Source organism: Hipposideros armiger, unplaced genomic scaffold (genome assembly GCF_001890085.2).
Source record: "Hipposideros armiger isolate ML-2016 unplaced genomic scaffold, ASM189008v1 scaffold_72, whole genome shotgun sequence".
NCBI lineage: Eukaryota > Metazoa > Chordata > Mammalia > Chiroptera > Hipposideridae > Hipposideros > Hipposideros armiger.
In genome coordinates this window covers 4,122,830-4,135,423 of record NW_017731422.1, presented here as the reverse complement: position 1 = coordinate 4,135,423, position 12,594 = coordinate 4,122,830, and the positions used below count along the sequence as shown (strand labels likewise).

Below are 12,594 nucleotides of genomic sequence, written 5' to 3'. Positions count from 1 at the left end.
CTATCTCAAGGGCAAAGGAAGGTCAGGGAAGTGTGGGAGGGAGGGGATCCCAAACCTGCAGAAGGGATCCTGCCCCAGGGGCAGAGGCCTGCATAGTCTGGCCTGAGCCTGGAAGAGACCAAGGAGGCAATTTATGGGGGTTGTGCAGGGTCGAAAATAGCTCTCTGGGCTCCAGGGTGTAGATAGGTGGGAAGGGGCTGGGGAAAACGAGCCGTACAACCAGCGGGAGGCTGAAGGACCAGGTGGCGCTCTTCACCCAATCCAGCAGCTCTTGGGGCGACACACTGGACAACAGCCCCACCTGGCGGACAGACAGGGACCACCAAGGGCCCGAGAGTGCGTGCGGCGGAGCGAAGGGATGACACGGAAGTGGGAAGCAGGTGAATAATCACACAGGAGGTTTAGAGGTGGAAGAGGCTTCGGGGTCTCCTAGGTGGCAGAAGCCCATCCTAAGCGTGTGCTCTAGACTCCCCTAGGCGAGGAACTGACTTCTTCAGATGGGGACTAGGCAATTATTTGTTAGAAAGTTCTTATGCTTTTTAGAAATTTGCCTCCACCAGTGCCCCTTCCCCCACCAGGGGGCTTCCAAAGGAACACAGCTATAATACCCTTCCTAAATCTTCCTCCCATTTGGTTCAGCCTTCCCGAGTTTGACCTCAACCTTTCACCCATTGCATCTTCTTTTTTCAGTCGTTTTTTTTTTTTAACTATACTAACTTCTAAGGAATCACTTCCAATTCTGTACCCAAGCCATTCCCCCACCCAACTAGCAGCATTATTTTTAATACACCTTTGGATTTCAACCTCTCTACTGTTCAGGGGAAACTGATGCTCTGTTTGGCAGTTAATTTAGACATCAAGAGCACAGGCCTTGAAATCAGGTAGACCAGTGTTCAAAACTGAGCTCTACTATTTTCTAGCTGTGTGACCTCAGGCAAGTCTCTTGGCCTTTCTGAGCCTGTTTCCTTACCAGTATTGGGGGTAGAGGTATTTACTACCTGAAGCTGTGGTAATTATTAAATGAGATAAAGGCAGGAAAATATTTAGGATAGCTCCTGGCAACATTATTCAGCTCCTAACTGGTCATTATAACCACAGTCCTCTGAGGAATGTAGGGCTGTAGGAAGTGCTTTGAGACTAGCAAGGTGAAAGGGCAGAGGGGAGAAAAGGTGTCTTCCTGGAGTTAGTCAGCCTTTCCCAGCCAGCATGAACCCCAGGTGAAAGCCCAAAAAAAGGGTACCTTGTTCCAATCCCATTTCCAGGGGTGTCTCTGGCCACACCCTCCTTTTGTAATGAGGCAGGCCTCAACAGCTCTTTAAAACTCAGAGGGTTTAAAATTTAAATGTCTTTGAGGGCAAGAGAAACACACCAAAATAAACACATCTATTGGCTCAGCAATGAAAGGGAAACTTGGCAGGGGCCCCAGAACTTCCCCCACCCCAACCCTCCCTAAACTTCCTCTTGTGGTTTCTCAAGAGTACAACCTGTTCTCCCCAGCCAGAAGAGAGCCTGGGGCCGGGGGCTGGGCACACCGAAGATTCCACTGCACCCCTCCTACGATGAGGGAGCGGGGAAGGGGTGTAGGTGTGTGTGTGTGTGTGTGTGTGTGTGTGTNTGTGTGTGTGTGTGTGTGTGTGTGTGTGTGTGTGTGTGTGTGTGTGTGTGTGTGTGTGTCAGAGGAGCAGCCTGGAGGCCTGTATAGCTCTGAACTTTCACATCCTGCTTACCTCGGTGGCCACCCTCAGTCTCAGCATCAACCCCCATCCCCCAACACCCAACACACACCTCTCTAACAAAGATAGATGCTAGGGGGTGGTTTGACTGCAGGCAGAGAGGCACAGCCTCGGGGGCTGTCCAGATCTGTGCAGAAGGCTCTTGGGAGAAACCTAGAGTTTCAGAAACGTAATGGGAAAATGACTGCAATCTATGGAACCTCTGCTCTATGGCCTGGTTTGCATCATGGGCATTGTCCCAGCCTGCCTGGAGGGATGGGGTCAGATCCACAGATGCAGCTCTGGGGAAGAGAGGTGAGCATCTTAAGATTGTTTCCACTTCTTGACCATCTTCCTTACTCACCTACCAAGTTGGATTGTTCCTCCTGGAATCTATAATATGAGGCTCTCTGCTATTCTTCAAGATTTCCAACAAAAGAGGTGCCTTGGTTTCCCACCTCCCCAGGTTCTGGCACATCACATCCATGTTGAGCTCTTTCTTGCATCAAACCTTGGTGTGTTCCCCTTGGTGACTGAAGCTTAGGAAGCACACGCGTGTACACACACACAGGCCATTAGGAGAGGGCAGCCAGCTCTGTGCTGTTACCTCAACCCTACCCCAGGCCTTCTGGGCTCCCTGTAAACAGTACCAGCACCCATGCTCAGCTAACAGATTACTCTTTATCACCCAAGATACAGGACCATGGAGTCCCTTTTCGAAATTCCTAAGCCCTTGGCTGAAGTGCACATTCTATATGGTCAGTCAAGGAGGCAGGCTTGCCTAGTAGTAAAGAACAGGGCCTCCCAAGTCATGTGACCTGGCTTTAAATCCCAGCTCTGCCATTTATTTCTCGTGTCCTCTTTAGGAAAATTACTTCTCTCCTCTTGGCCTGAGTGTCCTCATCTATAAAATGGAGACCTCAGAGGACTGTTTGGAGGGTTAAATGAGACATTACACCTAAAACATTTAGAAGAGTACCTGACAGCGCCATATAAGCATTAGCTAGTATTCTGAACCCTTGAGGGAAGGAACAGGGAAGAGGAGGCATTTAGAACCATGAAGGTCATGGTCTCAAGGACTGGGCTTAGACTGGAATCCTACTGGAATTCTCAGAGATGCTTTTGATTCTAAATTCCAAGGGGGTGGAAGCTCTGACTTGTTACCATCATGTCCCCAACATCTAGTCTGTGCAGACAGTGTATGGCCACAGCAGACAGGTGTTGAACGAATTCATAAATTGTTGTCAGTCATCTCTCAAAGGAACCCAGGAATTGAAAGAGCAGAAGAATCTGCAGAAAACCAATGGGAGAGCTGGTTCTCTTCATTCTTGTTTGGTCCCAACGAGAACCGGGGCGGGGGGCATAGAGCAAGATTTGTTAAAAGAAGCAGTCCTAGAGTCCAGGGATGAGGAGTGGGTGCCCCAAGATTGTGTGGACTGTCACATCACTCCCAGGTGGACCTTCCCAGCGGCACCTAGCTGGGAATTTCTGGGTTCTTGGGAACCAGCGCAGAAACTTGCCTTCCCCTAAATTCATCAAATTCATTCCCACTTCTTCTTCATTCCTAGACAGGGGGTTAAAGAGAGCAGAAAGTGCTTCTGGGTCCCTATGGTATCCCAATGCCCAATAACACAGTCAGGGTTCAGTACAGCTCTGAGGAATGAATAAGTGCCCCCAAAGACTTCCCACCACTTCTCTGCCTGGTGACCATCATTCAGAACCCAATTCAAATGTCCTCTTCTCTCTGAAGCCTCCCAGCCACCCCAGCTAGGAGCTTCATCTGTTGTTCATGACCCACACTAGCTGTGGGTGCATAACACCATTGCACCCTCAGCATCCAATATAATCTCAGACACACAGGTGCTCAGTGTTTGCAAATGAACACATCAATACTCCCTCAACAACCACTTTCTTCAGTTATTCCTCTTGTTGACACATTAAAAGACACAGAAAAGGCTAAGACCACTACTTGTGTATCCATCACACACCAAAGGGACAAACACTGATGGGGTCCCTCCTTCCAGTCTTGTCCTCTGGCCTCCTCCCTTGGCCCTGGCTGGCAGGAGAACCCAAAAGCTCCCCGCCCACACTGCTTATGCCTTCCTACTGGCCCCCACCTCTATCTCTGAAGTATGAAAAACAACGACAGCCCACTGGGCTTCCAGGTCCGCAGATCAGCTTGGATAGGGCTGTGCGAACACGTAGAGCCCTCCGGGCTTTGGTGGGCTTCTCTGCCCTTCAACTACGTGCAGAACAAACAGCTTACTCAGAGAGAAAGTGAGCCAAGCTCTTGGGGAAAACCAGGAGGTGATGACAGCGCAGTGACCTCCTCAACCCACCCACCTCCGACCCCTACCTCGGTGTTCACCCTAAGTTTGGAGGCCCCTTACTCCATTATTTTGGCTTCTCCAGCCTTCAAGCCTACCTCCTTGGCAGGTGAGCCCCGCGAAGCACCGATTGTGGCCGCAGACACTCTCTCTTGCCGCCTCTGATTTCTGTCTTTGGGGAGGTGGGGGTTCGCAACATCCAGCCGCAGAGAGGGGCGTGCACCACTCCCCCAGACGCCCAAACTGAAGCAGTCTCCACCTCTGCAAGGCGCCGCATGTTTACAAAGTCTTCGCTGAGCCGCGGATCGCGAGTTTAAAGCTGGGCAGGAAGTGGGGAAGAGGGGGCGGGGGAGACAAAGGGGGCTGGATGCTCTGCTCAGCTAAGATTTGGGCCAGGACTCCTGGTGTTGCACCCCCGCCCGCAGACCCCGCCCCCCGTGCCCTAGGCGAGGGGGCGGAGGCGCGCCCCCCAGGCTCAGGTAGGCGCGACTGTGCAGGTGCGGCGCAAATAAATGTCCAGACTTCTGCCTCCAGGCGTTAGCCACTCTTCGATACGCTATCCAGGAAATAAACAACAGTAGACGATGTTTCCTGACCTTCTATTAGTACTGTACGTGACACCGTGACAGGCACTTTATATTCGCTCTTCTCTCTCCCTACTATCAATCACACCCGTTTCACAAAAGAGGAAACTGAGGCACAATGAAGTTAGGTCCTGTGCCCGTAGTCCCACAGCTGGCGCGTATTAGAATTCAAACCCATCATCTTCGTCCTGCCAGGTATGAATAAGGCACGGTTAGGTCCCCGCAGGAAGAACCCCCATCCGGAGGGTCTGGCGGGCAAGTGAACAGAAAACCACAGGCACCGTAATGCCCTGGGAGTGAGGCGGACAAGGGACAGAACCTCTTGCCCGCCTGCTCCTCCCGTCTGGCTCCGCAAATACCTGCGGGTTAATTGAGGGCAAGAAGGCAGTTGGGTGCAGTGAAAGACCTGGACTAGGTATGCTCTGGTTGCAAGTGGGGCATTGATGGGCTGCAGAGTCATCAGTACAACATAAGATTTCCCAAAATTTCCCGCTCAGGAGAATCACCTGGAGAGTTTAACAATCCATATTATCAGACCCCTCCCGCACAGTGAATCACCCAGCCAGGTGTTACTAACAGTCAAGTTTGGAGCGTTCCAGAGGTGTGTTCTTTATGAGAAACGATTTCATCTTCAAATAGGGATAAAAACCGAGGGCGCATTTCCCTGGCCAATTCCGAGGCTCACTGGGGCGGTATCAACCGGTAGCTCACTGGAAGTCACGTGAGTTGGGTCAACAGAAGCACCTCCGCCGCTAAACGCCTCTTCCCTGAGTTTCGGAAAGCCCAGAGGGGCGCACGCTGCCCCGCCTCCTCTCTCCGCCAGGCGACTACAAATCCCATCCTGCCTTGCGCTCGCGCACGTTACGCCAGAGCAAGATGGCCGACACGACGGCCACTGCTGGGGCTAGCAGCTCCGGAACGGTAAGGGCGGGAGGCGCGGGATCGAAGCCGAGAGTCTGGGCATTCTGTAACTCTTCCCTCGCCTGGGCAACAAGCTCATACCCAGACATCCAGCCCCACCAGGAGCTCCGAGTGGAGGAGGGTCTTTCAGGCCGTATATGCCCTCCCTCCTAGGGACTTGGCGGCGGCCTTCTGAGTTGCTGGATCTGTATACTGATTGGCTTGTTCCTGTTGGGGGGTTGGGAACCCGGAACACCTCCTGATTGGTCCGAAAAGCCCGTTTAAGCCTTCTTATTGGCAAGCCAAAGTTGGGAGGGATTCCCGTTTCAAAATATTTAGCTTTCCTACTTTGCTGTTATCCTTTTACCCTCCTCTCTTCAGCGTCATGTGGTGTTGTTTTAACTTTACTTAAATGGTGTGGAGATGGGAGGAACAAAAGAGAGAGATAATTTTTTTTTCTGAGAGATAGACATAAATCCCATTGTGAGTGTTTAACAAGAGAGAATTTTTTCTGGGAGATAGACATGAATTCAATCCCATCACGCGTGTTTCTTCAGCTATGTATTCTGATAATCTGCTAAAATAGAAAGTAAGAAACAGCTATTTTTGGTATTGGGATTTTAAGTTTTAAGTAAGCAGAAAGGCTGTCCTTATTTAGAGCCCCTTGGATGCTCAATTGTAACTCAGTTGCCCAAGATCTATAAGTCTAAACATAAGGGCTATCACATTTAATTAAGCACTCATAAATATTTAGCAAAAAACCTTCACTTGCCATTGACAATATGTGAATTATGTGATTGCATCGTTGTCCAGTGAATGAAAATCTCTCTTTCTGGGCTGCTGATTCACAGAGATCAGGAAGTAAACAGTCCACTAATCCTGCTGATAACTACCATCTAGCCCGGAGGCGAACCCTGCAAGTGGTTGTGAGCTCCTTGCTCACAGAAGCAGGGTTTGAGAGCGCTGAAAAGGCGTCTGTGGAAACGTTGACAGAGATGCTACAAAGCTGTAAGTACCAGGAAATAATAGGCCTTCTTCACATCAACCAAACATCTTTTCTGTGTTCTGCATTGTGATAGTGTTAGAGAGGATTTAAGAAAAAGAACATAATAAAGTGATTTACAGGCTTTAAAATCAGACAGACCTGGGTGTAAGTCATCGCTCTGCCACTTAATATCTTGGGCAAGTCGCTAAACCTCTTGAACCTTAATTTCCTCATTTGTGAAATAGGATAATAATTTGCACCTCAAGGAACTAGAAGTGTAAGTGAGGTATATACTTAAAACATTCAATGCTGGGAACATTGTAAGCTCTTGATGACTTGTAGGTGCTTTTATTGCTGTTTGTGTTCTATACACAGAGAACTTATGATTTTGTTGGAGAGTCAGGGTTAATTTCCATGCCACCACAAGACATACTGTATTTTGCCGTATATAATGCACTCCTGTGTATAATGCGCACTCACATTTTTGGCCCAAACTTTCAGGGAAAACAATCTTTCGTTTTAATTTTTTAATTCAAATTGTTATTTGTTTACATGTAGGTCCTTTTGTTTTTTGTATTATAAAGGAATTTTGTTTATTTTTTAATGTATTGTGGTAGAAGAAATATTATGTAACAAATAATTGCAAAACATAAGAAGAGATACAAGGTACAAGAAATTTTATGTACCAGTAATAAATTTATGATATTTATGCAACATATTGTAGAAGGCCAAGAACTCTTAGTGATTGCAAGTTCATCATAAGTTCAACAAAACCGATTATCATATTCCAGGGTATTATTTTGCACAGGGATATCACTATTGATTTCTAGAGTTATACTTTTAACTCATAAGCATAAATAAAAGAATTAAAAACATTTATATAGATGTGGGATTAGTACTATCCATTTTTAATGCACATCCTTATTTTTCCCTCACAAATTTGGGCAAAAAGGTACACATTATACATGGCAAAATATGGTAATCAAATGCTATGCTATGTGATACAAAGAGTAAGAGTGAATAAGTTTTATAGAATGCAGGAAATGTCTTGAGGTTTAGGAGCCTAGAATGGTCTCACATAGGCTTTTCTGCATGTACAACGTATTTCCTTATTTGGATCTTTTTTGGTGTAGAATGGGAAGAGGGATGTGGGTATTTAAAGTTTTAGGACGATCAACGCTTATGAATGGAAGTGAGAGAAAGGTTTAGGCAGAGGGAGAAGTTGAACTGTTGTGCAGGCCAAACAAAGAAGTGGCCAACTCATTGGGGAGCTCTGGGATGATAATTGCCCATCAGGTATCCCACATCAGATGGAAAAGTCTCTGCCGTTGTACTTTGGTCTTGATCAGTCACTACATTTCGGCTGCCCCAGGCAGAGCGAGATCTGGGATGAGGTGGCTCTTTGACATTTAAGTACCAAATGTTTGCCTAAAGCAGTGATCTCAAACATTTTGGTTTTATAATAGAACTCCTGTGGACTCTTAATTATTGAGAGCCCTATGGAGTTGTGTATAGATGAGCTCGCTCTATATATACACATTAGAAAATAGAACAGAAAATTTTAAAACATAAGAATGAACAAGCATGGGCCAGCCAAGTGGCTCAGTTGGTTAAGAGTTGGCTTAAGAGCGCAAGCTCTGAGCAACAGGGCCACCAGTTCGATTCCCACATGGGCCAGTAACGCTGTGCCCAAGCTGAGTTGTCGCTGAGCTGCCAACAGGTGACAGGATGACTCAGTTGGTGTAACATCAAGATTGCTTGTTCGATGGTGGGCTATGCCCACCTGCAACTAAGACTGAACTTGGACCTTGAGCTGAGCTGCCGCCCAGCTCAGTGGATAGAGCGTGCGCTCTTAACAATAAGGCTGGCTGGTTCAACTCCCGTGTGGGATGGTGGCTGTGCCCACTCGCAACTAAGATTGAACACAGCACTTTCAGCTTAGAGGCCATGAGCTGCTGATGGAAAGCCAGATGGCAACTGGCGCCCTCTACAACGAAGACTGAAGAACAACAACTTGGCTGGTCCCCTTCCCCAATTTCCCAACACTGTTCCCCTCCCCCAATTCCCCAATACAATCTTAAAAAAAAAAGAACAAGCATACAATTAATTATTCGTCAGAGCCATGATGTCATCACAGGTCACGTAGCCTCTAGAAAACTACGTGAGAGAATGAGTGAAAAAGTCAGAGAATGTCTTCATTTTGTTATGAAAACAGTTTTGACCTGTGGACTTTGGAAAGGATTTCAGGAATGTCCATGGATTCCCAGACCACACTTTGAGAATTTATCCTAAAGGAATGGACTAATAGTTCCCAACAGATAAGAATTCAGTTCTTGGTAAGATTTTGGAATTCAGAGTTTAAAGGTCGTTGGAGTTGAAGCAGTTCTTTCTCATACTGTTGGACAAGAGGCCTTTTTTCTCTCAGAAGAAATGGTTGCCACTGAAGGGGACACAGCTGAAATAGTTGTGTTGGAAAGCTATGGGTATTAGAACTAAAAGGTCTGACGATAGTGTAAAAATCTTCCACTTTAGCCAAAGGAAAATCAAGGATGGGTGGCATAAGCTGGGGGCTTGCTAAGACTTAGTCACCTCTATGTTGTCATTAGCTCTGGATATCAAAGTTTTAGGATTGTGTTAGTTATAAGCACCAGACAGAATTGTTGTGTTTATTGACTACAATCATTTTGTTTCTAGGAACCCCAATCTTAGACTTATTCTGTAAAACTTATTCACCCTTACTCAGAGCAAAATCTCCATGTTGTTTTCTACATTGCCTGTACGTATTCTTTGACATCCTAGGACCTGCTGGCATGTAAGAAAAAAGCCAATGGGTGAAGATCTTTTAACTGCCACTTGGCATATTTCTGAGATGATCTACTGGGATTCTAATTAGATGTTCCCCACAGTAAACAGATGCTGTCCACCGTTTTCACGTGTGGAGACTCCTGTTAGTAACTTGCTCAGGGGAGCATGGCGAGTTGGTGGTAGGTCTTCACTCGGACACCCTTCCCTATCAAGCACCACTTGCTTTTATCTCCTGAACCATTAGGCTCCTAGAGAATGGGTCCCTTGCCTTGTTGGACCCCTTTTACATCTGATGAATTCTCTGGACCCGTGAATTTTTGTGTGGAAAGCTGAGCACACTTTCTGTTTTCATGGAACCTTCCATCTACTTCTGAAGCCCATTCATGGAATCTAGCTTCATACTTTCCCCTTTTCCCTGAGGACTTTAGCGTGACTCTTAAAATAGAGGTTCAGCTTCAGGCAGAAGAAACAAAAACTTGCCAACCAGACAATATTACTTTTTTTTTTTGGTGGCAAGATATACATCACTTAAAATTGACCATTTAAACCATTTTTTTTTTTAAGATTTTATTGGGGAATTGGGGGAGGGGAACAGACAAGTTGCTGTCCTTTTGTTCCTCAGTCTAGTTGTGGAGGATGTCGCTTCGCTGACCCATGTTGGTATTATCATTGCACTCTTCCCAGGTGAGGCAGATCGGTCGCCGGCTACTGGATGGCGGCTCTTGGCCGCTCACACCGGCTGCCAGCCACTCATGCCGGCTGCCAGCCACTCACGGTAGCTTTACGGCAGCCCACTGCAGCCTCACTGCAGCCTACACCGTCTCCGGCGACTCACGGCAGCCCAGCTCCAAGTCGAGCTGTCGTTCACCGTCTTAGCTGTAGAGGGCGCAGCATCACTGGCCCTCATGTGGAATCCGAACTGGGGCCCTGCTGCTCAGAGCTGGCGTCCCAAGCCAGCTCCTAACCAACGCGCCCCTTGGCTGGCCCAACATTTCACTTTTTGTGTCTGACTTATTTCACTTAGCATAATGTTTTCAAGGTTCATCCATGTTGTAGCATGTATCAATACTTCATCCCTTTCTATGGCTAAATAATATTCTGTTAGATGGATACACCACATTTTGTTCATCCCTTCATCTGTTGATGGGCACTGGGTTCTACCTTTAGGCTATTGTGAATAAGCTGCTGTGAACATTGGTGTACAGGTATCTGTTTGAGTCCCTGCTTTCAATTTGTTTGGATGTATACCTTGGCATGGAATTGCTGGATCACACGGTAATTCTATGTTTAACTTTTTGGGAACTGAGAATAAGACTTTATTTGACCCTTTCCCAGACATTTCAGAAATTGGGAGGAGTGCCAAGTCTTACTGTGAGCACACCGCCAGGACCCAGCCCACGCTGTCAGATATCGTGGTCACACTTGTTGAGATGGGTGAGTACACAAGTTTCCGACTCTTCAGTGCAGTTGATTGGGAGTTGTGAGAGAGAGAGGAGTCCCTAGGAGTCAGCCACGTCTGCTGAGTGTCTTCAGATTCCCGCCTGGTTGTTTTGGTCTGCTTTTAGCTTGAGAGGGTTATCAGTAGAGGGTGCCTCTGAACCCATTGAAGAGACCTCGCTGCCTGTTGGGGGAGCAAAACACTTGATTGGGAGCTTAAGCTATTTTCGCCGCAGTATATTAATCCCCCTGCCATGTCCAGTATCCACAGTGATTTTTGTTTTCCTGTTTCTTAGGTTTCAATGTGGACACGCTCCCTGCTTATGCAAAACGGTCTCAGAGGATGGTCATCACTGCCCGTAAGTGACTTTAAACTGACGTACTCAGTAAATGCTCAGTTAATGCTTGCTGAATGAATTCATGGAATAGGGCAGGGATCCGTACGGCAGCAACTTCCTTGTTTCAGGCTCCGTTCCATTACTTGAGGCTACCTATAATATAATCTTTGTTTGGGCTGATAGGACTGAGATGTGAAGCTCAGTCACCAAAAAAGAAAACCACGATGTTGTGTGGTTATGGCACTTTAACTCCAGAAGGCCAGTCGATGCTGCTTGAAAAGTGCAAAAGCGCTTGTTCTTCCTTAGATCAAGGGTCAGTAAACTATGGTCTGTAGGCCTAATGTGGCCCACCACCTGTTTTTGTAAATAAAGCTTTATTGGGACACAGCCATGTTTACTTGTTATCGATGGTTGCTTTGTGCTATTACGGCAGAGTTGAGTAGTTACAACAGACTGTACGGCTTGCAAGAACTAAAATATTTACTCTCTGTCTCTTTACTCAAAAAGTTTGATGACCTGTGCCTTAGATAAACTCAGCACCATAATTGAGTTGGGAGGAGTAACTAGTGTGGACCTGGGGAAAATTAACTCTACTTTTTTCTCCTTCACTGTTTTCAAGCTGGCATCTTTTGAAGAACTTCCCTCTCAGAGTAGCAATAGAAGGTGCCATTTTTTTCAGTCCCCTGTTGTGGTCATTAGCCCACGCTAATTACCCTGGCGTCTTGTATGTCTTTGTCACTGGGTTGTACGAGAAGAGAGTTGGCAGCCCATCTAACTCCTTAGCTCCTCAGCATGCTCTTTTATGTAGTGAACATTGTCACAGCCATCCACTCACCTGCCTGAGAGGCATGCAGGCAGGTGGTGGTAGGTGGGAATGTCACCGAAGGTCATCCAGCAGGGCTGGGCATGTGGGGGTGACCTTCTCAGGTCCTTACGCCATTAAAGGCCTTTTCATGGTAGAAATACAAACAGCCTGTTGTTCAGAAAATTGGGGTCCAATTTATTTTGTGAAAAGGAGGGTTTGGGTTGAGACCCAAGGCTTTGGGTGGAGCAGTAACCAGTTATGACTTTGTTCCAGCTCCAGTAACCAATCAGCCGGTGACTCCCAAGGCCCTGACTGCAGGGCAGAACCGACCTCACCCACCGCACATCCCCAGCCATTTTCCTGAGTTCCCTGACCCCCACACTTACATCAAAACTCCGGTGAGTGACGAGGACATGAGTGGAGCTGTAACTGATGCAAAGCAGTCAGTTCCCACGGACTATCAGACGAGTCTGTGGGATGTTGGTAAAAGGTGGGCTCGGAACTCAGAATGTCTTTTCTCATTGAAAAACAGTGTGGCAAAGTTGAATTATGTTCTCCAGTTGGCCGACAAAAGTATAGTTAACAGTGTGGCCGGTTTGCTCGGTTGGTTGGAGCGTGGTGTTGATAACAGCAAGGTTGCCAGTTTGATCCCCGCATGGGCCACTGTGAGCTGCACCCTCCTTAAAAAAAAAAAAAAAAAA

At 47.2% G+C, this 12,594-nt stretch overlaps 2 protein-coding genes across 3 annotated transcripts in view; one reads left to right on the top strand and one right to left on the bottom strand.

Moving 5' to 3' along the window:
* Positions 1-4,389, bottom strand: part of CCND3 (cyclin D3) — a 92,269-nt gene extending 87,880 nt beyond the window's left edge. The window contains exon 1 of the mRNA XM_019642713.1: positions 4,138-4,389. The gene's annotated coding sequence lies outside the window, so the exon portion shown is untranslated. The remainder of the gene's footprint in view (positions 1-4,137) is intronic.
* The window catches only part of TAF8 (TATA-box binding protein associated factor 8), a 24,015-nt gene continuing 15,743 nt past the window's right edge, over positions 4,323-12,594 (top strand). For both annotated transcript variants that reach the window (XM_019642714.1, XM_019642715.1), the window contains exons 1-5: positions 4,323-5,544; positions 6,375-6,531; positions 10,649-10,747; positions 11,047-11,109; positions 12,167-12,291. In XM_019642714.1, the coding sequence (XP_019498259.1) occupies positions 5,500-5,544; positions 6,375-6,531; positions 10,649-10,747; positions 11,047-11,109; positions 12,167-12,291 (489 nt within the window). In that variant the 5' untranslated portion in view covers positions 4,323-5,499. The remainder of the gene's footprint in view (positions 5,545-6,374; positions 6,532-10,648; positions 10,748-11,046; positions 11,110-12,166; positions 12,292-12,594) is intronic.